Consider the following 25,202-nt stretch of genomic DNA (forward strand, 5'->3'; position numbering starts at 1 on the left):
AACCCCGTATCAATAGAAATGTGTGAACGCTGAGCTCGCCGTGAAGACCCTCTAAACGTGCCTTATGATCGCCATATATCACGGAAACTAAAAATATCTAAACTTGGCCGTATGTTAAGTGGAAGACCATCTGAAAGTTCAAACTACTTCAAGTCGGGTTAAATAAATTCAAAAACCCTAGCTGGGATAAACTAAGGAAATCAGAAGAACAAACGCGGTGTTGTATGCCTCCTCTCTCAGCCTCCACGCGACACTCAATCCGCAGTAAGGGCATAATCATATTGTACAATACCGCAAATTACTTGCAAACTGCATTCAGCTTCTCGCGAAACCTACAACAAGGGAGGGCAACAAATTTCAGCGCGGGGGTAGGATTACCTCTAAACCCCCCTAATCTCATGATTTCATTCCCGCCCCCATCGCACCTGCTTTTTAGGAAGGAAGGGAGTATTCGTGCAAAACGCCCTACAGTTCAGGGTGATGGAATGTATTTGCATAGGTATATTTATATTTAGAACGTTTAGAGATTCATAGAAAAATACAAGCTGCATACAAAATGAAATACGAGCCAGAAATAGTAGAGCTCCTGCATTTGCTGGTAACCTCTGTTCAGGAAAGACCTACCGGTGCTATGCCTAATTAGACCCGCGCTAACATTCTGAATTTCTCCATAATTTCTATGGGCTATCAAGCCCCGCCCCCCATTTCAACAGAATTTCTCCAATGAGAACGAAGAAATAGCCCATAGAGACAAGTCATGCCGCTTCCCTTTTCTTATATCTATGTTACGAGACCGCAGACTGACAGAACGAGCTCTGTCCCGCCCTGTCGCACTTGGCCTGTGTCACGTGCACGGATGCTCTGCTTCACGATGGTGAGGCTTTGCTTCCGGTTGGCGCTGGAAGTGAAGTGTGGGGGACGTTGCGCTGGGGTCCTCCCTGTTGTCACTTGTCAACGTTTCTCGCTGTTCTGTGGTCTCCAATGCATCCGCGGCGCCCCGAAGGCTTCGACGGCCTGGGCTACCGGGGCGGCCGAGAGGAACCGGGGGGCTTCGCGGCTAAGCCAGACTTTGGCCACTGGGTCAGTACCCCGCCTGACATCCCCGGCAGCCGTAACCTCCACTGGGGCGAGAAGACGCCTCAGTTCACCGCAGGAACCCCGCTGGGGGCAGCGGTTGGGCTTAACGAGGACCTGTATCCTGGAGGCGCTGGCGGCAGCTCCGGTACGTTTAACGGGGAGGGAGCGGCGAGTGTAGGCTAAGTAGGCCGGTCTTCTGCCGTAAGGCAGGAGGCAGTGCCAGGAGTAGGAGAACTGCTGGGGGGTGTGGGGAGGCAGAGGATGCCGCAGCACCTGTCTGTCATGCCTTGCTAAGGGTCCCTAATTTAAATGGTGCACTTGCGAAGATGCACGCTCCTTTTGCGCGTTCGTACTCTTCTGGCTGTTCCTATTGTTGCTGGCATGTTGCAGAATCAGAGTGCACACACTGTTATTTTCGGGAAATTTGGTCTGGAATCCCTCTCCTTCGATAGTGGGTTCTCTGATTTGGCGGGGTGTGACATTGACCGTGATGGGGAGCCTGGATCCCAGAAAACTCTTAATAAACATGACACTAGCTGCAGTTGAGATAGTTAAAGGGATTTTTAACCCTTTTTTAAATTCACATATAGGCATTCATCTTAAATAATTAAGTTTTAGGATAAGTATTTTCTTCTCTTATTGGTGACTAAGGTAACTAATGGCTTGGGGATGTTGTCTAGTAGCTAATTTCTGAAGGCTACTATTTCCAAAATAATCTGCTCTCTTGATTTGCACATGCTTGTTCTGTTGGTGGTTAGGCAGCCTAAACTGAAGGTCAAGAAGTTAGGAAAGACTTGACTATCTACAGCAATATTTTTTGGTCTGTGGCATTAGAGCTATTTTAATATACTGTACCTCCATAGATTTAAAAATTGACTTAAGAATGTGAGTGCCCTAGCACTGGTTCTGTGTTCACTGGGGAACTGCTGGGGATGGGGGCGTGCTTCTTGGTCCAATCTTCTCCCATTGTGCTGGTAAGAAAAAGACAAGGCTAACAGTGACCAAAACTGCTAATGTGCATGCATTCTGTCTGACCAACCCAGCAGGGTTAGGAGCTGCCTCAGTGTCTCTGAATCACCTGCATGTCCCACTGGAAGCCATCCTCTCCTCCATGTTATGCTAGCTAGAATGGCGAGAGGTAGTAGAAATAGCTGTAACATAGAGCGGCTGCCCTCAATATTGTTTTATTTGTGAATTTTCTTTTAATGGTGAATTATATTGCTGTTAGCTGCCTTAGATTTTTATGGGCAGGCATAATATACTATAAAGGCAACAAATAAATACAAATAAGCAGAGCTAGGAAAGTGAAGGAACAAAGAAACTATTTCTACTGCTTTTACACACTCCCTCTCTCTTTTTTTCTCTGTGTCACACACACATGCAGACACACCCCTACCTATCTTCCAGCAGCATTGCAAAGACAAATGGTCAAGTGATAGTTGTAAAGCACAGGAGAGTTTTTCTTGGAGGTTGCAAACCTTTGTGTGCACAGAAATCTCCACCTGAGGCTCTCCTCTGGGTGCCCCTTCCTTTTAAATTAAAGAGAAAGGCAGAGAAGAGTCTTTTTAGTACTAGGCCCCATCTCTGAAGTTTCTTATCTAGATAGATTTGACTAGTATATATTGCATGTCCATTCTAGAACCAGGCAGAGACATTTCTATTTCCCCAGACTATTAAAAACATTTAATGCTCCTTTAAGCTGCTTTAGTTTCTGTTTGCCCTACTACTTTTTTGCTGTGTGTTACTATAGTATGATTGTTTTAGATGTGGGCCTGTAAGACAGCATTGTTTCTATGCTGCCATGGCAATTCCAATTGGCACTGTTTGCTCCACTTTAGTTATAGACTCAAACTAAAAGTCTTAGATTGCTTAAGGGTACAGTTCTATGGCCTCTCAACATAGTTTCGGATGTGTGGCAGGTCTGTACCCCAAACCCTGACCTAGACCATATCTGACTCCCCAAAATGTAGGCCTTGATTGGCTTGGATGGACTCCAGTTATCTTGTCTGTTTATTTAAATGTAGCACCTTAGTTACTTTTTCTCAGCCCTGAGTACCTTTACAATAGGGAGTCACTCTTCTGACTTGATGGTGAATACAGGACACACATGCAGTTGTGCCCACTGCCTTGACTAGACTCCTGTGAATACGCGTCGGCCCTCGTGTAGGAGGCAGCTGATGAGTTTATGTTTTGATGGCTAGCCAACTCAGGCTACATCCTATTGTCTTGGCACCCTCAGCAAAGATGAGACTCCTATTTAGGGCCCTTGACAGGCCACACAGGGACCCTCCTCACCTATTGCATCTTTCTTACTCCCTGCACCTAAATACGTATTGACTCCTGGGTACCTAGGGTATATGCTGGCCATTCTGTCAATTATGTCTCCCATGCTCCCCATACTTTGATGCACGATTGCTGTATGCTTTGCTGTACAGTTATAATCTATATATGCTAGCCATTTCCTATGTGCTCTTGTTTGGATTGTTTTGTGGAGGCTGTGCTGACCTTGTCCATTCCAGCTGATGGGAGGGCACCTTGCAGGGGTTGCTATGTAAGTGACTTGCTGCTGAATGCTTTGGGAATCTAGTTAGTGTCATTTGATGCAACAATAAAGTGTCTCCCTGTAAGAAAACCCAGAAGCTGGCATAATGATTTCCTCAGGATCACAAAAACCTTTCACCACCAGCCATGGTGAATATAGAGAGCCATATAGTTATTCAGAGTCTCAGCTTCAAATCTTCTGACCTCAGAGCTGGAATTCTGAATGTGGAGCCCCTGCCCTGTTTTGCTCACAGCCAGTGTGGAAATAGCTGCACTGTATCCATGTCCAAGATCAGAAATCAGACTTCCAGAGAGCCAAAGGGCAGTGCTAGGGGAGAGAAGAGGCTGGGGCAAACAGCTTATTCCATATCCAGATGGTCCCCCAGCCACCTGTCCTACCCCTCCATGGTATTTCATCTTGATGGCTGAAAACATCTGTCTAAAGGAAATACAGGATGTGAAGCATGGGGTGGTAAACATGGCTGGCACCCTTAGCACCTTCACTTGCATGCACACAAGCCTCCAGGTTCAAGGCTTACAAGCATCAAGGATAATAACATCCTAAGATACATGAGGTTTGCATCCTAAGATAAATAAGTAAATTCGATCCTGGTTTATTATTTGTGTTTAATTTATGCTCTTGTATTTGTTCATTTACCCAGTTAATGCGTATTCAGCAGTAGGTTACAGCTATCTATATTTTGTCGTATAATTTATTAAGTTAGTTATCAAGTTAACTTCCAGTTAATAAGTTTTCTTTTGTTCTGGTACTTGCTGTTTGTTTGTTTGTTTGTTTGTTCATTCTTTGGAAGGAAATAGTGGTAGTTTATCCATCCCTCTGTGTCTTTCAGAACAGTTGAATCGGTTTGCAGGCTTTGGAATTGGCCTCGCAAGGTAAGATCTCTATTCTATCATTGCTAACTTTATTTTAAAATTGCAAAAGCATTTTTTCCAAAATGTGTTTGCCCATTGAGTAAGTATATACAGTTAAAGGGCTCAATGCCATAATAAAGCCTTACACAGAACAATAGTCATGCATTTCTTTCTCTATTAAAGTGTTTGCTTGCTTTCCTTCCAATTGTTTACAATAGTTTACAAACCAGTAATAAGTAAATCATATAAAAAGGCAGCAAAATCAACAAAGTCCAGCAATCAGCTATAGAAAACTATTCACCAAAAACTGATGTAAAAAGAAATGATCTACATCTCCCATCATCTGTTACCATTGGCTATGTTTGCTAGAGATGGTTGGAGGCTAAAACTAATTGCTCACCCATCTCCAGATCTAATTTAGCATGTTTATTTTACTAGCATTTCATAAACCACAGCTTTTTTTTAAAGTTCTGCATGTTCAGTTTTGTCCCAGTACACCAGAACTTTGACCACAATGGTTCATGCTGAGAATAAATGCAATGCAGTGTATGTCAGGCTCTCCTTGAAGACAGCTCAGAAACTTCAGTCAGTCCAGAATTGTAACTGGTTCAGCCAAGTAGAATCATATTATACCAATTCTAAAGCAGCCACCCTGACTCCCTGTTCATGTCCCAGTTCAAAGTGCTGATGCTTATAGTTAAAGCCCTATATGGCTTAGGAACCAAATATCTGTAGGAGCACCTGTTCCTATAAAAGCCTTCCCCATGCCTTACAGTTGTCAGGGGAAGCTGTTCTCTTTATACTATGGGTTTGTTACGTTGATGGAAGTTGCCTACTATATTTAACTGCTCTTGATAGTTATATTTCAATACTTAATCTTTCATTGTTTTTATTATATTAACTGAGTATGAGCAACATTATTAGCAAAGACACTAGCAAAGCATCACAGCTGACAATTTGGAAATCCCTGGAAGGTGAACCATCTTGGGCTTTAATAGAACCTTCACAACATGGAAAAACCCACACTTGTGCTGAGGTATTGGTGACAAGAGAAAAATGACCTTTTTGCTGCACACAGGCACTTTAACATTCTCAATCCATGTAAGTCGTCTGCTGCCAGTTTTCTCATTAACTAACCATACACTTGTGGTGATATAGCTTTAGTTAGTGCCAGAATTTTGGAAAGTGTCTGTGTACAAATAGGAACAAGTGTACTTCATTTGAAGCAGTTAGAAAGATATGATACAGTGTATGTATTTAGTGGCATCTTTGCACATTTATACAATAGAACAGTCTCTGGAATGTTTCTTGTGTGGAGATTTGGGCTAAGTTGGGCAGGAAACACAGAAGGCAGTGTTGTACAGGCAACAGGTATCACAGCTCTAGGCCACTCTTGAGAGGAGCTGCACTATCTAAGCTGTGTGTCTACATACAGACCTTTCTGTGAGGGTGGGCCTCGCTATTGGCCATTGCTCCTGTGGCTGTTTTAACTGCTGCTCTTCAAAGGTTCCATGGTGACCCCTCCTAGCAGAAGTATGCTACCTAGCAACCAAGGCCAATAGCACAAGATGTTTTGATCCCTAATGGGCAGGGCATCTCACCTGCATAGGTGAATAGTACACAGCTGGGAGTTCTTCCCAGTGGTGTGAGGACTGATGAAGCCCTGGTGGCGGACAATAATGTAAGATGGCTAATCTTAGATATTAGCTGCCACATCATTTATTTTTCTGTATATAATGGGTTGTATCCAACCTAAACTGTCTGCCAGTGAAAGTGGAACCCACTGACAGTACAGTTCCCCCTCCACTCTGCACCACTGCTCATGTGTCCCCCAAATCTGCCCCAGAAGATTGGGGGATCCCTCCACAGCAGATTAGAAGGTACACAGGGGTTGCAGGAAGGTGAAGAACCAGGAAAACGCTAAAAATATAAGCAGAAGTCCCTCTGCGTGACATTGGATTTCATCTAATCATTTGCATAGCTAGTGTGGAAAATGGACATGTCACATAATTGAAATCTTCTCTAGGCCTTTTATATTTATCTTTGCTCTGCTCTTTGGCTAACTAGAAGCTAGTATTAGAAGGACTGGTCTGGGGAGTAATGAATAAGAAAGACAGACAGACAGACAGAATAAGAAAGAAAGGAACTCTTTCTTTCTCCCTGAGCCTTCCCTTACAAAGTATTTTTCTTCCTGCTGGGCACCCTATCGGAAGAATGCTTGATAAATATTCTCCATTTTAAATGGCTCCACAGCCCCACTTTACAGCTGGGTTGGAGCACCAAATCAGAATTAGTATTATATTCTTACTACTACAATGCATTTATATCCCATCTTTTTCTTGTTGTAAGGAACACGAGGCAGTTTACTTAGCTCTCTTTTGTCCTCAGAACAACAGCCCTGTGAGGTAGGTTAGGCTGAGTGTAAATGACCTGCCCCAGAGTCACCCAGTGGCAGTACCCACTAGAACCCAGACCCCCTGTCCAACATTAACCACCACACGGCACTGGATCTGTATGTATACTATGTACTTACTTAGGCAGACATGGCCTCCATATTGGAGCATTTCTCTTCCACTTTGCAATTTTGTGGGAAGGAGGGTCCAAGAAGATGCTAGCTAAGTTCACATTTCCCCCCAAAGAGCAAGTGTATAGGGATGCTTGTATTCCTTCTTGATGCTTGGGTGATAGAAATGGTAAGGAATGCCTTTTTTAGCCTCATTTGATGAAATGGCTTATCTTTCCTCTCAGGTAGCAATTTGACCATCATTCAAGCACTGATAACCTCCCACTAAGATTACTGCAATACATTTTACCAGAAGATATCCTTGGAAGCTTAATCTAGTATATAGATTTTTGCAGTTCATCTTTAGATAATTAGTCATCAAGGACAGATAACACTGAGACTAGCTCAGCTACATTGGCTATTTGTTTCTAGACCTAATGAAAGATCTTGGTGACTAAAGCCCTAAATAACCTTAGAAACATCTCTTAATGATCATCTCTGGTCCCTAAGATCTGAAGCTACCTGCTTTGTTTTCTGGATCTTTCCCAAATATGCAAGGATCAGGAGAGAGGACTTGTAGGATTTGTAGATAAAGGAAGCCCACCTGAACACCCCTTAGCTTCTGCTTGGTGTTAAGTAGAATGGTATAGTCATGCTGTTCTGTTTTCCTGTTCACATTACTGCTGTTGAGTATGCTGCTACCTTATGATTTAAGCTTCCCTCTCATTTTATTTAGACATCTTAAATTGTTCATTCCTGTATTCATTAATGAACTATTTCAAATTAAATTTTGTGCTGTTTAATGTCTCTTATTTTAGTATAATACTTGATTTTTCTATCAATTTTATTGTAAATTGTTTCAGTCGCTCAGGCACTGAAATATTTCATAAATATTGGTAATAAAATGTTGCAAGTTAACATGAAGAGAACTGGGTTGTTTTGATAAGTACAGTGAAATTTTACTTCTTAGTTCTCTACATTTTAGAAGTTCATTTGGAAAATGACCACCTTACGTTACAGCATTCTAATAGAAAATCTAAAACTTAGCCAAGCTATGAGGCTTACTAAAGCCAAAAAATGCATGTATTTAAAATAATTGTTTTTCAAAAGTTTGTTTACAGAGAATGTGCTGGCTCATCCATGCATTGTTCTGCGGCGGCAGTGCCAGGTAAAAAGTGTAACTTCCTGTTTTGTTTAGCTCCTTGGGGCTACAGTATTAAGCATACTTCCTGAGTGAAAGCACCATTGAACATAATGAAACATATATCTAAATAAACATACATAGGACTGTGCTATTTATATTAAATTTAATGTCACCTAAAATGCTGAGCTTTATTTGATGCCCAGGTTGTTATTCAAATGTGATATTTGGATAGCACTTTAATATAAATTGTACATGAGTGATCCAATATGATTTTAATAAAGCAATCAAGAAAATTTTGACCACTGAATTGTCAATTAAATCCACTCAGCCATTGGGCTGATGTGGAAGACAATAAGGCCATAAATAAATAATCCTGTATGGATGTACAGCTTCCTATGTTTACAGTCTATTTACTTTCACAGGTTAATTACCATGCCAAGAATTATCATCTCACTCCATTTACAATCATCAATATTATGTATAGCATCAACAAGACACAGGTCAGTATTTTGTGTCAAGCTACAGACATTTCTCTGTTGCATATGCATATAGTTCAGAAGTGTTTAAAGAAGAGAAGAAAAAGTCTACTGGTCATGCATTAGTTTAAGTATGATGTGTTTCATGTGATTTACCAATATAAAAATAATGGTAGACAATACAACAATGCGCAGAAGCTAATATAGAATAATACTTTGTCAAATACTGGACTAGATTTGCACAACTATTTCATTCAAACTTTAAATTTCAGGGGCCCAGAGCTCTTTGGAAAGGAATGGGAAGCACTTTTATTGTTCAGGGCATAACCCTAGGAGCAGAAGGTATCATCAGTGAATTCACGCCCTTGCCAAGGTATTGACTTTTTTTTCTTTTATCCTTAAATAAAAATTCATATTTGGAAGTTGTTTGGAATGTTTTAAAAAAGAATCCACTATATGTGAGCAGTCTCTTGCATGTGTGCTCATTCTTGCTTGTGTGTAAATATTTTCTTTGGGTCACATTCTGTCATACTGAAATGTTGCAGATGTGTCATACATTCAAGTTTTCTCTGTGATAACAGTTTTCTTATTGAAATGGCATCAGTTTATGAAGGTGAGATAGTCCTGTTTATACAAAGCCGTATATTCCTTCTGGCTAAGTAGATATTCATTGTGTGTTCCTAAGGTTAACTAGGCATATCTTTATTGAATAAGTACTATTTCAGGTCAGTTGCCAGAGCTCTACATAAATGACTTTCAAAGTGCACATTTGAAACTGCTACTAGTCTTGCATTAATCATATTATCCTAAAGATGCACTTGTAATTTTCTCAAAATCAAATACGGTTTGCAGTGAGTTTCATGCAATTATCTAAAATAAACTTGTAATGACTATGTACCAAGCAGGATGAAAATGGATACAAAATTCTCTTGGGCTAAAAATGGAGGTATTTGTCAATTAAGATTCTGTATGAACTCATCTGTCCCTTCCCCATGCCCCCATGTTCATATGAGTATTCTTGTCAGTATCATGATGTATTCAGTGAGGGCCAAGATTCATAAATCTTTGTGTACATTTCTCCTATACTTACAACCGCCTGTTACAGGCAAGGAAATCCAGTAGTCCAAGTTGTAACTTTTAAGTGGTGTGTCAGCTCAACAGAGGACTAATTGCTTGCTGCTGCACTTTAATCTCGATCAATTTCACCTCCCCTGTAAATATTTTTCGAAGGTGATCACTTCCAGATTTTAGTCCTGTACCTGCTCATCACTACTTTTGTGGGGGAAGTGGAAGGGCCATGAATATTATTCTTGAATCTTACAAATGGAGATTTAAACTGGAAAAAATATTCTCTCTATATGGCAGAATAATGTGCTTCTTGATATGTCAAAATTTAAGTCATACAGAATTGTAGGACTAAGCAATATCTGTCACACCCAACATCCCATCATATACAAAATGCCAATATAATATCTACAATCAAACCAAAATATAATGTGCCACAAAGTAGAGAGGAGCAAGGTATAAGATGCCAGACAAGGAATATGTTGAATAAGACCAGATGATTCTGCAACACACTGGGGAAAAATACCACCTAGCAGTAAGCTTAGTTCTGATCTATGTTAGAAAGCAAGACTGCAGTTGAATATTAAGAAAACATAAACTATGGCTGAAGAAGAATTACATAATTCACTCTCAACACTAAATAAATGGAAATTGTGAAAGATTTTACATGACTTGGTTAGTCATCAATTCAAATGGAAGCTGCAGCTGAGAAATTAGAAGACAGACTTAGAAGGGAGACAACAAAGGAATTAGAAAAGATAATCATGTGTAATAACGACACTATGTATTTCCAATCACCATGTATGTGTATTAAACCTGGATAGTGAAGAAAGCTGACAGGAAATGAATAGATGCATTTGAAACATGGTGCTAGAGAGAGCTTTGTGAATACCTTGGACTGGCAGAAATGAACAAGTGGGCCCTAGATCAACTCAAACCAGAACTTTCCCTAGGAAAAAAATGACAAAACTGAAACTATCATATTCTTGCCTTCATGCATATAATGTGAAGGCAAGAGTCACTGAGGAAGGCAATCGTACCAGGGAAAGTCAAAGGCAGAGAAAGAAAAGAAAGACCAAATATGAGATGTATTGACTCCATAAGGGAAGCTGAGCAGGGCTGTCAAGGGCAGAACATTCTGCAGGATTTTCATTCATAGGATTGCTATAAGGTAGCAAAAACACGTAACAGTTTCAACCGAGTAATTGCTGCAACATTAGGATGAGCCCTGTGGAAAAAGCTGCTTAATGCTTTGTTGAGCTATTTCAGGTTGTAATTCTGGTTGAAGACTTCTTTTTTCCAAGGAAAATGTGCAGTTCAGAGTTAGCCTGGATTAATCCTGTTATGGTAGATCTATATGGCTACAGGTGATTACAGCTTATACCTAGGAGTACTACTAGAATAATTAGAAATTAGAATTTTCCTTGTAGAATTGCAGAAGATGATATTGAAAATAGTGGTTTAAAAATAGTAAAGGAGTGAATATTATGACTAGTAATGGAGTAAAATAGCTGAGAACCTCTGAGCTGTGTTTGCCATAAACCTGCTCTTATAAGAAGATGGCATTTGAGAAGGCTTGTTGTAACTTCCAGGGGATTGTTGGAAACCTAACCTCTAGCCTATGGTCAAAACTGAATGAAAATGTTTGTTAAAGAAATAGAAAATTAAAAGGGAAAGTATAATAGATGCTTAAAAATAATTACTAGAAATTTGCTAACCTGCACTAAATTCCTGGTGGTAAAATACAGTGAGGGATCGCCTGGAAAGTTTCAGAACATTACCTCTTCAGGTGGCCAGAGCAGGTAATGGCACCACTGAACAAGATTTAAAAAAAAAAAAAAACTATATTTAAGCTATATCATGTTTTAATCTATAAAATCTGGACTAAAGCCTTTGGCATTCAAAAACCTTTAAGAATTAAGTAGTGGTCAGTTTGGGTGAACTTAGTCTTCATTATACTATATAATGAACTTTATATTTAACAAAAGTTCTAAAGTTCTGTATAATTTCAGGGTGTACCTAAAAAGCTGCATAAGCAGGATCTTCCGTTCACTTCTTTACTGGGAAATGTTTGCACATGGAATGGCATTCCCATTGCAATGCTTTTCCAGCATGGGTTTTATGGGGTGGCCCTGTTTACAGAGCTTCCTAGGCACTGGTGCCTCTGCAAGTCTGTTTTAGGTTATTTGTACATAAGTTCATTAAGTGTAAGTGTAAATTAATGTCTTCTGCTCATACTTGGACTGTCTCTTCGTGACCATTGATGGACAATTATTGCTTTACTTTTTTCAGAGAGCTTTCATATAAATGGAGTCCCAAGCAAATAGGAGGACATCTAATGCTGAAAGGGTAGGTACAGTTAGCAAATAACTGAGCCAGTGTGGTGTAGTGGTTAGACTGGGGAGACTTGGGCTCCAACTCCTTTCTGCCATGAAGCTTAGAGGATCATTTACACTGCCTTGGGCTCCTCAGAGGAAAAGCAGCATATCAATGTAATAAACTATTTTTATTTCTGAAGGATGTTTATTATTACATGTTTTGAAAATAACAACTAGCAGTTCAGTCAGCAAAATAGAAGTTAAACGGAAAACAACCTGCATTATACCAGTTTCAGTCTGAGTTGGACTTTCAGATCACCTTATCTTTGTGTATTCTAATGTATTATGTATCTCCATCTTTCTCTGGGGATACGCTTGAATAGGTTGTTTGCAGTTATGTGCTGCCGCATTAATGGAAATGGTTAGGGCCTTTGGAGTAGAGCTGTAATTACTGAAGGATTTCTGCTAACAAATGATTTAGAGGGATAGTCACTGAAACATTAAACACAGCCAATGGGTATGAAGAAATATAAAATACAAAGTATTTTCATCTGCTTAATATGCGTACTGAGAAATATGACCATAGGGATCTGTAAGTACTCAGTTAATCTTGGGTGTGGAGGGATAATTTTATTATTAGGAGGGTCTTAACAGTGACGTACCAAGAAAGCACCATTCCAAGCCTAATCCGTATAATTGAGCTTTAAGCCAATTTTATCTAAGTGGGGCTAAGCTGGTTTATATTGAAATGTCTTGACATAAATGGATCAGTAATCACTCTTTATAACTCTGGCAAATGACAGATGTCATTAGCAAAAATATTAACTGTACTTATTCCTCTTAGGTTGACTTGTGTGGTAGCTATGCCTTTTTATTCAGCAAGCCTGATTGAAACTGTACAAGTAAGTGTAAAGTGTTTTTTTCATGCTATTGGGCATGCTATGACTTGGAGAATCAGAACTGCAAGTATCCTAGCATCACCTGATCTGATTGTTGATATTTTGTCTTTGTTTGTATTATTCCTGGAGCAAGAGAGATGCCACTTCTTAAACTATTACCTACATAGCAAGGTCAGGTTTTTGATTGCAGGCCGTTTCAAATACTATTTCCTATAGCAAATAATTCCTGCCTCTTAAGATTTGATTAACTTATTAAAAAAAAAACTTCTCTTTCATCCAAAAAAATGTGAGTGGTATGTGAATTTACAGAAAAGCATCTTTAATACCCTGGACTAATTTCCTTTGAGAGTTATTGGGCTTGTGTGGTTGATGAATTGGTAAATTCCTGTTTTACAGGCTTTCTGTTAGTATGGTTCCAGACCACTTGGTGGTGCACTCATCGCTTCACTTTGGTTTGAAATATAGTAGTTGCATGACAAAAATAAGCAGTATAGAAATGTCTTGATTCACATTTATATTCCATTAAGCAGCTATTTTATAGCAGAATTCCTGGAGTAAATTATTCTAACTTCATTCTTCTGAAATATTGTATGAAACCTTCTGCTGTGCATGTTTTGTACTTTTGGCCTGGTGATGTGGACTAGTGCTAGCAGTGCAGCTAACCGTGTGTCCTCGTGATCCTTGTCCCTCTTGACTAGTAAAAGCTAGTAGGTGAGGGTGGAAGGTGGTATGACTAGGTGAGTACAGAGTTCTATCAGCATGTAAATAGGAAGAGGAAGGGGAGACAAGTAGTGGGACCACTAAATAAGGAGGAAGGAGATCTAGTGACTGATACAAGGGAACAGGCACAGATGCTAAATGACTATTTTGTCTCTGTGTTCTCCCCAAAGCAGGACGGGGGAGATCTGCATAGGAGATTAGATGAGTCCGGGAACTTAGGGACACAGATTAGAGTCACACCCACCCCCCAGAAGTCAAGGGGCTTCTCAGGGCATTGGACGTTACAAAGGCACCAGGCCCTGATAGGTTATACCCAGGAGTACTTAGAGAGTTGGCAGGAGTTCTCTCACACCACTGGCCTCCATTTTTGAGGCCTCATGGAGAATGGGTGAAGTTCCAGAGGACTGGAGGGTGGCGTCAGGGGTCCCAATTTTCAAAAAGGATAGTAGAAGGGACAGGGGGAATTACAGACTAGTTAGCCTTATGTGCATTGTAGGAAAAACAATGGAAAGGTTCATAATAGCCAGAGATCTAGTGATGCTAGATAGGGAAGGAGGCTGGCAGCCACACAACACGGTTTCTGCAAAAACAGGTCCTGCCAAACAAACCTTGTGGAATTCTACAACAAGGTTTTGAGGTAGCCAAATGGAGGGGATGCAGTGGATGTGGTTTACCTGAATTTCAGCAAGGCCTTTGACAAAGTGCCACATGATATCCTGGTTGAGAATTTGAGGAGTTTTAGGATAGACCGAAGCACTGTCCGATGGATTAGGGCATGGTTGATTGACTGAAAGCAGAGGGTAACCATTAGTGGGGAATCATCGGGATGGCAGCCAGTGTCAAACGGGGTCCCCCAGGGCTCTGTCCTGGGGCCAATCCTGTTTAATCTTTTCATCAATTACATGGAAGAAGGGGTGAACAGTCTGCTGATCAAATTTGCAGACTATACTAAAACTGGGGCAGTGGCCACAACTGAGGAGCAGGTAATCCAGATCCAAAAGGATCTGGACAGACTATGGAAGTGGGCAGGAGACAACAGGATGGCATTCAATGTGGATAAGTGCAAGATCTTGCACTTGGGGCATTGGAATGGGTGTCATATGCACAGGTTAGGGGACCAGTACCTGGAGAGCAGCACTTGTGAAAGGGACCTCGGGGTGCTGGTTGACTGCAGGCTAAACATGAGTCAGCAATGCGATGCAGTGGTTAAGAGGGCGAATGCCATCCTTGGTTGCATAGCCAGAAGTATGGCTTCAAGATCAAGAGAGGTATTACTACCACTCTATGAAACTCTGGTGTGCCCGCAACTGCAGTATTGTGCTCAGTTTTGGGCCCCTCATTACAGGAAGGATATAGCCAGGTTAGAGTCAGTGCAGCGTAGGGCCACAAGGATTGTGGCAGGATTGCAGGGGATGCCATATGAGACAAGACTGAGGGAACTGGATCTCTTCAGCCTGGAGAAGAGGAGACTCAGATAGGTATGTGAGGGGGTGTCACACGGAGGTGGGTAGAGACCTGTTCTCCCCTGCAGAAGAAGGCAGGATGTGCTCCAATGGAACGAAAGCTCAGGGAACCAAGGTTCCATTTAGATGCCAGGAAGCACTTCCTGACAGTTAGGACCCCAAGGGTATGGGATGGGCTTTCACGGGAGGTGGTTGAGGCCCCATTGGTGAGGATGTTCAAAGATAGGCTAGACATGCACATGGTGGGCATGTCGTGGGCAGAGCCGGCTGGAGCTGGAGATCGGACTAGATGGCCCGAGAGGCCCCTTCTGACTCACTCTGTTTCTATGTTTTTATTTGTGTGATAAATGTGTCTGTACCTGAACAGGTGATGACTGATGCTTCAGGGGGGAGTGATGCGCCATCCCAGAATAGACTCACTCTAGGTTCAGTGATGCCAATAACTACCTGGTTGTTAATAACTCTTTCTTAGCAATTGTGCATGAGAGGGTCATGCTTGAAAAACTACAAGTATTCTTGGTGGATACCAGTTATCTAAATTATTTCAGTTTTGGTCCTATCCTGGTTACAGGATTGTATCAAACATGGACACCCTGATAGATGACCTCTATCAAAGGACTGCAACATGGCAGAGTATTAAGGACAATGCTTCATTCTGCTTCATCTCTCATCAGCTCTTAATATTATTGTCCTTAGTATCTACTCGGACATTGGAGTCACTGTAGGTGGGTTTGCACATCACAAGAAGCTATGGTGTTTTTTTAAACTCTTGTTGATCTTTTGTGTTCTCCAAACCCAGCTGCAAAATTTCAGTGTTGTATGTTTGCTTTCTGAAAACCATGAAAAGTGTTTAATTTCTACACTGCACTGCAGCTTCTCATGATATCTGGACTCGGAAATTCCATTTTCCATTTGTGATGGGGAAAAAAACGTATAGTATTCTAAAGAGTGGCAACTAAATGGCTGCTCTAGAATACAATTTCTACCACCTACAACTTCCTAACAACACACACATCAACATTACTTTGTTTCTATTGGCTGAGAGTTATGCCATCAACCTGTTTACTTTCTGCAACAGGGAGAAAGCAGGTAAATGCAAGAAGAAAGAACAAGGGAATTGCAGGAGTGTTTATTTTAATATTTAAAAAATTGAGGGCTGGATTGGCTAGGCAACTGGAGGTATAATCAGGAGAGAAAAGAGGGATAACCTCCCAATCAGGAAGAGATAGCTGATGTTGATAGGGAACAATATAATAAGGGGATTTTGCATGGATGAGCTACTGGGATGCATGGTGAGAACAGGCAGAGAAAACAGGGAATATGGAAGCTGTGTTTACACAGAAACTAAGTGACTGTCTGAGCAGTAGGTCAAGGCAAAAAACACAAGCCATGGAAACTACCCAGGGTTGCATGCCATCATATGTGAACCCAGCCATGGTGTTACTGTGGTTCCAGTCCTACCTGCAGAGTCAGTTTCAAAGAATAACACTATTTCTGAATTCCTTGACAATTGAGCTATGGGGCCGTACAAATTAATCTATCCCCAGTATTGGTTGCCAACTATATGAAGCTTTATTTCCATTCATTAGGGGATTTGGAGTGAAGTGCCATCAATATGGTGATGACACCCAGCTCTATCTGTCTATGACATCTGAATCAAGTGAAGCTGTGCAAGTCCTAGATCAGTGTCAGAATTACTGTTTGGGACCAGGATATTTGTGAGTGCACATTCTCACTTATCAATCTGCCCGGACACTGAGGTCATCAGATGTAATATTCCTGTTGGTTCTGCATGAGCCTGAGCTCTGTTTGGAGTAGAAGTACTGGCTCATTTTCCATGGAATTCCCCACTGGTTGATGTTAGGTGGGGACTAATACTGTTTTTTTTTCCTTTTCCTTTTTGGCTTCTGCTAAAGATTTTTATATTTAAAGAAGCTGTGTCTGGCTGACCAATCATAGTGTTATTGGTATAAAACAATTTGAAACATGTTCTTTATGTTTTACTGTTTTTTTACTGTTCACTGTTTAGATATCTTTTTTTAGATATAGGACCAGTCCACAAGCTCAACATAATCTACACAAGTTTGTTCAAGTCATGGTTTATGTTGTGATTTACATAAACTTGTCATGCCATCCAAACCTCAGAAAGCTTAACTTGTGTTGAGCCTGTAACTCTTGTTATGTTACATGTGAGTTGCTTCCCCTGAAACAAGTCGTACTGCTTGGGACATGACAAGTTGCAGCCTGCTGAAACAAGCTATGGGCACAATGACTATCTGAACCAGGATAGTGAGTGGCTTGTATGTGCTGCAGATAAGTATTCTTAGAATTTTGAACCGAATTAATTCAGCCCTTTATGGATGTTTGTTGGTTTCTAATTGGATTTATCTTTAGTGAGGAATAAAAAATAAAATAGAAATGAAAAAATAGTTCTCAGTGCTGCGATGTAACTCTTAATATTATGAGAAAAGTTTATTGTTAGAAATAGAGGCCAGGTTCTCAAGAACTGTGCAACTTGTTCCATGGAGCTTTGGACTCTGCCTGTCTTGCTATTCCCAATGCCATATGGAAAATTACCTTTGAAAATCCTGTTAGTTTAAAACATACCCTACTTTATATGCATGGAGCTAGTGGGACATTTTTTGAGATCTTGACCATGGGATTTGGATCTTTGTTTTGTGATAAGGTTGGTCATCTAGCAGCCAGTACCTTCTGTTCCTTCACTCCATGTTGGAAGAATCTGCTTATTACCTGGCAGGTGTGCCTTCCAATAAGAAATGAAGAGATAGCCCAAGAAGTCTCTTAGATGGTCATTTCTCTCTAGGAGAAACATCTGCCATATTTTTTCCCTTGAGGACTGGGCTCTTCCTATCCAAACTGTTTGATGGGCACAATGATGGGTGAGAAGTATTTGAGCAGCTTGCATAGGGAGAGTTTTGTTTCCCAGTATGTAATTGCCCATAACAGAACAATTTACTATGTTTTTTATTCAAACATTTGTTTTCTGGCAGTTGAAACCATTGTATTGGGCTTTATGAATTTATATTAACTTACACTGGTTATGTCAGTGACTTGCTTCACACATAATGACAGCCCATCAGATTATATAATAATGGATTGCCATGCATGAATGGGAAATCAAGCAATGCACAGCCTGCAGCATGCCCACGTCATCTGCTTTTACCTATCATTTGTTTTTGGGTTAAGTGCTGGATTCTTTAGCCTCTATATTGCCTAGCAGCCTGAGTTTTGCAGAAAATGATTATGTGTTGTTTAGTAATAAGCAGAAGAGGCAGAAGTGCCGCAGGCGGTGCACCTGCTCTCTCTCACTTGTCCCCAACATCCTATTGGTTTTTAAACTGATAGATTTTCACATACAAACATTATTAATAGCTGTTATATTTTTTAAACTAAAACTCCACTGTTCCCCTTCTTTCTTACATACATGTTTCACAAGTGATCTTCAGTCTAGGAAGCATACAGGGTCAGACCTGCTTGGCTGCACCAATAAAACCACTTCTTGCGCCTCCTGACAAAACTCAAGGTCTTATTCTTGGGAGGAAAGGACAGCTCATTTAATACCTTGAATCATATATTGTCAGAATGGGCCTAATTGCTGTCCTAGTTGTATTTGTTTTTAGGATGGTTTGAACAGTAGTTGTGTTAAAATTTTTATTACATTGGTGTCATAGTGGTGTCCTTGTCATGCAGTGGGATCCAGATATTAGAAATCTTATGGTTCCCTGAAAGTTGCAGTTTGAATATGCTGTATAGTTTATTTAAAAATAAGTATTGAGAGTGGTGGGAAAATGCCTCCAAAAGCTCTTGTCTGACACTCTGGACCACAGTAATCATCCTGAAAAGTACAAGCTGAAATTTAATGCAATTCAGCTGTTTAAATGAGTTTATTCTAATAGGTTCTTTGAATGTGGCAAACAGTATGTAGATTTACAATTAAATCCATATAAAATTACCTAATGAGTAAAATTAAAAGTTCCAAATGTAACCAGTCTTAGAAACAACAGTTTCAGGCAAACATAGCCCCAAATTAATCCAATCAATTTACTTGTCTCTTGTTTTACCAGTAACTATTATACATTATATACATACAAGTTGGAATACACTAGGCTTCATACATATTCCTGAAATGTCATCAGTATCCTCTTATCAGTACTATTCCAAAACTATTTCAGGAAACCCTCACTCTTTTTCAAGGATTTATTGTCATGCCACTGTGTAAATGGAACTGTGGAAACAATTTCTAAGAAGATATTTGAGGCAAAATGTCAGCTTGGGGAAGAATAATTTCCATCCACAGTTTTCCTTTGTCATTTAAAAGAAATGTGATTGAAAACTATTTTTAACTTAATGACAAATATTCTAGGGTTTCCCATAAAATATCCAATCAGAATTTTTTCCTGCAATCCAAAGCAACTGGGATCTAGTGTGACGCATTGGGTTCTATGTATAGTCTTGGCGTTAATGTATGGCTTTCCACTTCAACATGTAATCAGAATTTGTGTATGTGCATATGATATATTTCTTGTGGGCGCAGAATATAGATAAAAGATGTTTAATTTCATCTTGTGTGTATTGTATATAACAACTGCAGATTGTTTTAAATTAATTTTTATTTTCTTAACATAAACGAGTACAGAAAGAAGAAAAGCACATGTAAAATAAGGCAAAATAGAATAAAGTTGCCAAGGGATTTTAGAGTATTCCTTGGCAAAAAAAATAGTAAAATAAAGTAAAAAGAAACAATACAAAAAAGACAAAAAGAAGAGAAAGAGAAAGGAAAAAAGAAAGAATCTATATATTGGGAGTTGACTCTATAACTTGTTCTAGTTTACCTTACCTGCTCATCTTGCTGTAATCAGAGCTATAGACTGAAAGTCTTCAAGCCGACCTGTCATTTTGAGAGGTAAAGACCCTCTGAAAGACAACTTATAAATTTCTAAATGAAATAAGCTATGGAGCTGTGAAAAAAATGCTGCCTCTTCAAGTCATCATTCCCCGGAAATGACAACTGCAGTTTGTTCACTGATTTTGGGATAGAATGGGAGAAGAACCATCACATCAACACAGGAAATAGTTTATATAACTTTTTTTTAGTTGTATTATACTGATATCTAGTTCATATATCATGCTAACCCACAGCTTATTTAATTCATGGTTTGTTGCCTTGCAATGCAATTTGACTTGGTTCAGATGATACAACATTCCTCTGTAGATTAATTCACCCTTGAGGAGCTATTTGCTGTTATGACTATGCAAACCCAGCTGGCAGCTGCTGTAGCTTGTGTGTTGTCTGATCCGGGCAAGAGTTCAAGCGTTTAGCTTCCCATACATAAACCATAATCTGTTTTAGGATTATGTGAGGCTTGTTTAATCTGTGAATAACCCTCCCTGGCCAGGTTCAGATGGCACTACAAACCATAGCAATCCTAGCTTGCAGTTACATAGTCATAATGGCAGTTGATACATGCCATGGCCTCCCAAAGGTTCATTGATCTATGATGGGCTGTTACTTGAACTGGCCCTTAGTCTGGCAGATGATTGATCAAACCATGGCTTGTGTCTTCAGTCCCTGAGTTGTTTGTTTCCCTACTTCACACACTTTGTCCCTGTGCCCGAAAGTACTGACATGGGGAGCAGGGGAGGGCAGTTTACTAGTCATGCTTGCCACCTCTGTAACCTAGCAAAGCAATTCATGAACAACCCACAGTTCTGCATTCTGACAAAATGACAACCATTTAAACAAGCCACCCACCCAATCGTGGCTTTCTGGTTTTTTTGTGGTTAATAAATGGTTTGTTCACACAGCTGGGTTTGTACAGCTCACCACTAGTTAGTGTGGTATGACAGCCTGGTCATGCCAAAGAAAATGCTAAGGGATGGTAGACAAGTTTAGGCTCACTACAGTGCCACCCAAAACCATGTGCCACCCCTGTAAATCTGGCCACATGGAAGGTGTCTCAGTTCCTGAGCCAGGCTGGACCTTAATGCACTGCTCCCAAAATACCTTAAGGGGATCCCACTTGCTCCTCATATGGATCTGTCCCAATCTCTCCAGTTCCACAAAGAGCTGACCAAGTGACCTTACCACCCACCTACCAAACTAAGATGGTTGTAGCCAATTTAACAGGCCATCACAAATATTCCATGATTGAGTTATGGACATTGTCAGCCATGAAAGGTTTTTTAATTATGTTATCCTAACTACTGTGCTTATTCCAGTTACATGTCATAGAACAACATATACCATTATCACACTGACTATTAATGTAAACAATATATATGATACAACCATAATTTAGTCTGTATAAATAGAATATATGAAACAGAATAGCATTAATAGCATTAATCATTAGTCATAAGTGGTGTGTGAAAAATAGTATAAAGTTATCAAGGTGGTGAAGAATTCCAAAAAAGTTCAGTTCCTGATGGTCTCTGATACTTCCCATCTGCCCAAGCACCAGAAACCCCAGGCTGCCAGATGCAACATATTGGATCTATATGTCCATTTCTGCATTCCTTGTGTGAATGTTCTCCCCACATCAGCCTTTTTGCTATCCATGTTTCACGTACATAACTACCTTCATGCTATGTTCAGTAAGAGGAAAATCTTAGGAAGAGACAGGAACTTTCCAAGATGTAGTCCCTGATTTTGGAAAGGGGAGTCCTCTCCCTCTCCCCACCTAATGGTACACTTATTGATTCGAAAGGTTTTCTTTTCACCTGTATTATCATCCCATCATAATAAAGCTGATTATTTTTGTTTAGTTTAAAGAAGTAGACTAACATTTGTGGCAAAAATCACAAAATTGATATACCTCCTCATTGTAAATACTGTGTTTTCTTACAGAGCGAAATAATTCGGGATAATCCTGGAATTCTAGATTGCCTGAAAGAAGGCATAGGCAGAGCAATGGGCTTTGGAGTGCCCCATAGTAAGCGGTTACTTCCTCTCCTGGCACTGACCTTTCCAACTGCTCTGCATGGAATTCTTCACTATATAATCAGTTCCTCTGTACAGAAGTTAGTCCTCCTCCTCCTTAAGAAAGAGAATTCCTCCAGCCTGGCAACAGAGAACTCCAGCTCTGTGCAGAGCATGTTGGATGCTTATTTTCCAGAACTTATTGCTAGCTTTGCTGCCAGCCTTTGTGCAGATGTCATGCTCTATCCTCTGGAGACAGTTCTGCACCGTCTTCATATTCAGGGGACCCGCACCATCATTGACAATACAGACCTTGGGTATGAAGTTCTCCCTATCAATACTCAATATGAAGGAATGAGAGACTGTATCAATGCCATAAAGCGTGAAGAAGGAGTATTGGGGTTTTACAAAGGGTTTGGGGCTGTAGTTGTACAGTATACATTGCACGTAGCTGTATTGCAGTTCACTAAAATTCTTTACTCTACACTGCTTCAGAATGTTTCTTAAACATAAATGGATGTGGCCACTTGAAAGGTGCATATTCAGAAGATAGGTAAGCAAGTGAAATCTGAGAGTTTAGAATCTGCAGTAATGTTTTTTCGTTGTGCCACCTAGAATGTTCCTTTGTAAATAGAACTGTATGTCCCCCATGTCCTTTGCACAAAACTTGATCGAAGGAAAAAAGAAACATGAAAGCCTATGAGGGCTTCAAAACCACTGAAATGTAAATAAAGTATTAGAAAAATATTTTATAAATCTGTGTGGAGGATATGATTTTCAGACTGTTATTGATAGATCTTAGACCCAATCTTACTGGCAATTTCTTCAGCATAAACTCCATCTGGAATGAATGTTAGCTGTGCAAGAGTAAGCTGTGCTCCTGTTTTTAAGATCTTCACTCTTTAGGGGGACCTAGTTCCTCAGTGTGGCTTGAAATTATCATAATTTTGTCTGTATTTGAATGCTTTCAGAAACCAATGAACTTTGACATTTCTGCAGAAGGGTTTTCCCATGTAATTGCCCTAACAAAGATTAACACCCTGATATCTTGTAAAGCACATGAATGTAAAACCTATGTTACTCTTATTCCCCGCCCCCAGACTTTTCTTGGTTTACAAGTATGACACTGATTTTGTCATGACTATCTGAAGAAAGTTGTATGAGAGCAAAACCAGATATACCTGATTTGCAGTCTCAGGTGTCTAAAAGAATGATCTCCTAAAGAAGACTTTGGCTAAAGACTTTACTATTCAATAAATCAGTAAGAGTAAAACAGTGTGAGACTGCAGCAAAATGTTATAATGGATTATAGATGTGTTGGGCAACTAGTATGAACTGTTGCCCTAAGAGTACTTGAAAGTAAGTTCTATTGAAATATAATAAATTTTATTTTAAGTAAATGTGTGCTAAATAATGTATTGGTCATATCCCAAGATATGTCTTACTGATATTTGTGTATAATTTTACCAATCATGACCTTTGTTTTCAAATTTCAAATATAAAAAAGTGCTTACCTTTTAGTGTCACTCCTCTTTTCCATTCCTTGTAAGGAAATGTGAATGAATCTGGTGACCACTGTCTTTCCAGCACAGCAGCCTGTATATTGTCTTACTTATTATATACCCAGTCAGATCTTTATTGCCTGATCTTCTGGAATAAGATTTACAGATGAGAGCATAAATAGCTAACACTGAACATTAATATACAACATTCTTTCCTAAAATGTCAAAATTTGATGATGTAAAAAATGACCATTAAATGTTTATTTTTGCTTTTTTGTCCAAGCTTGATCTAACAGAGGTGTTTTACAAACTGTGTTTTCACAAAGTGCTAGTAGGCTAAGAGGAACTTTTGAAGAGGCTATGCCTTTCTCATAAATTAAGGTGTGTTGTAAGAGACTTGGTTTAGCTGTATGAATCCAATAAATTAATGTTCAAATGCAGAGATGCTGTAAAAAAGTCATATTTAATGGAATACAGTTGCTACAAGCACTTTAAACTGTTGACACACAGAATGATCTGTGAAAGAAACGCATTTTGGTTGTCACTGTCTTAGGCCTCAATCCAGTGCAGGTTTAGTCCAAAAAAAAGTCCATCAATTTCCCACATAGATATGTTTGAAGTTGGCATGGCCAATCCAACCTAATCTAAACTTCCAATCTTCCAATCTAAACTTGCATAAGATTGTTCCCTTGAAACAGTTAAATGTTAGAACTAAGGATACAAGAAAACTTCAGTTTCTAAACTATATATACCTTTTGGCAGGATAAAGTACAAATAAATTGCCTAAGAAGAGAAAATTCAGGACAAATTCCAGTATCTTGATGTATGTTGCAGATGCATTTTCTTAATACTTCTAAAAGGATATAGAATGTGTTGAGAGGAATGGTGTACTCTGTCAACTCTAAATAAAACTTTTAAAAATATTGTGCTATGATGAACCCTTTGGTCCCTACAACATAAGGAGTTTGTTTCACTAAAACTTTAGAGAGGATTTAAATTTTAAAATGGTGTAAATAATGTTTGACATATTAAAAAGGGGGGCTAGTTGAGCTCAGGATGGTGTGGGTATCAAAGAGTTACTTCACATTTTATGAAACTGATGTGGTGCTGCCTGTGTACTAGACTCCGTACCTGCTGGTTAATTAGGAAACTAGTACACAGAACTGAAACAAGGAGGAATGTTTTTTACAGAGTAATATCCAAAAATATGGTTAGCATTCTGGAGGCACATTTGGAGAAAGGTTTCAAATTGTCAAAGATTTTTTAAAATAAGAACATATACTTGAAAATGCAGATAATGCCACCTCTTAAGTAAACTGGAATGAATATTCTCAATAAATAGGCAAGGCACAAAACTTAGAGGGTATTACTGTCAACCACTCTTTGATACAGTTACATGTCATAAGACAGTGTTGTGTCAACTAGTGAGTTTCCTAGTAATAGCAATTCTTCCTTGTGACCTAAGAGTACTAAACAGAAAGATCTAAAGAAAGAAAATTACCCCCAAAAGGGAAGATACAGAGGCTAAGTATTTCACAGGGCATCTTCACAATTGTACCTTGTCTGAAAATCCCTTTCTGCCTCTCTGTGGAATGTGTATATAGGTACAAGTAATTTTTTTGATCAAGGGTTACAATCCTGGAAGCAGGGGGAGAATTTCTTGTGGGGCACATTCCCTTCA

At 39.7% G+C, this 25,202-nt stretch overlaps 1 protein-coding gene across 1 annotated transcript; it reads left to right on the forward strand.

The window, feature by feature from the left end:
* Positions 1-879: 879 nt before the first annotated feature.
* SLC25A46 (solute carrier family 25 member 46) lies at positions 880-24,444 on the forward strand. The gene is made up of 8 exons (XM_044446447.1): positions 880-1,222; positions 4,470-4,512; positions 8,105-8,162; positions 8,561-8,638; positions 8,887-8,987; positions 11,972-12,028; positions 12,842-12,899; positions 21,948-24,444. Exons 1-8 carry the CDS (start codon positions 982-984, stop codon positions 22,524-22,526), a joined length of 1,215 nt encoding a protein of 404 aa, XP_044302382.1. The 5' UTR covers positions 880-981; the 3' UTR covers positions 22,527-24,444.
* The last annotated feature ends 758 nt before the right edge of the window (positions 24,445-25,202 follow it).

Source organism: Varanus komodoensis, unplaced genomic scaffold (genome assembly GCF_004798865.1).
Source record: "Varanus komodoensis strain SLA01 unplaced genomic scaffold, ASM479886v1 scaffold5, whole genome shotgun sequence".
In the NCBI taxonomy this organism is placed as follows: Eukaryota; Metazoa; Chordata; class Lepidosauria; order Squamata; family Varanidae; genus Varanus; species Varanus komodoensis.

Bases quoted from the DNA above. Each gene is read 5' to 3' on its own strand.
- SLC25A46 (XM_044446447.1), top strand. From the start codon at position 982: ATGCATCCGCGGCGCCCCGAAGGCTTCGACGGCCTGGGCTACCGGGGC. The intron at 1,223-4,469 runs GTACGTTTAACG...TGTGTCTTTCAG, and splicing joins AGGCGCTGGCGGCAGCTCCG to AACAGTTGAATCGGTTTGCA. The intron at 8,639-8,886 runs GTCAGTATTTTG...TTTAAATTTCAG, and splicing joins ATAGCATCAACAAGACACAG to GGGCCCAGAGCTCTTTGGAA.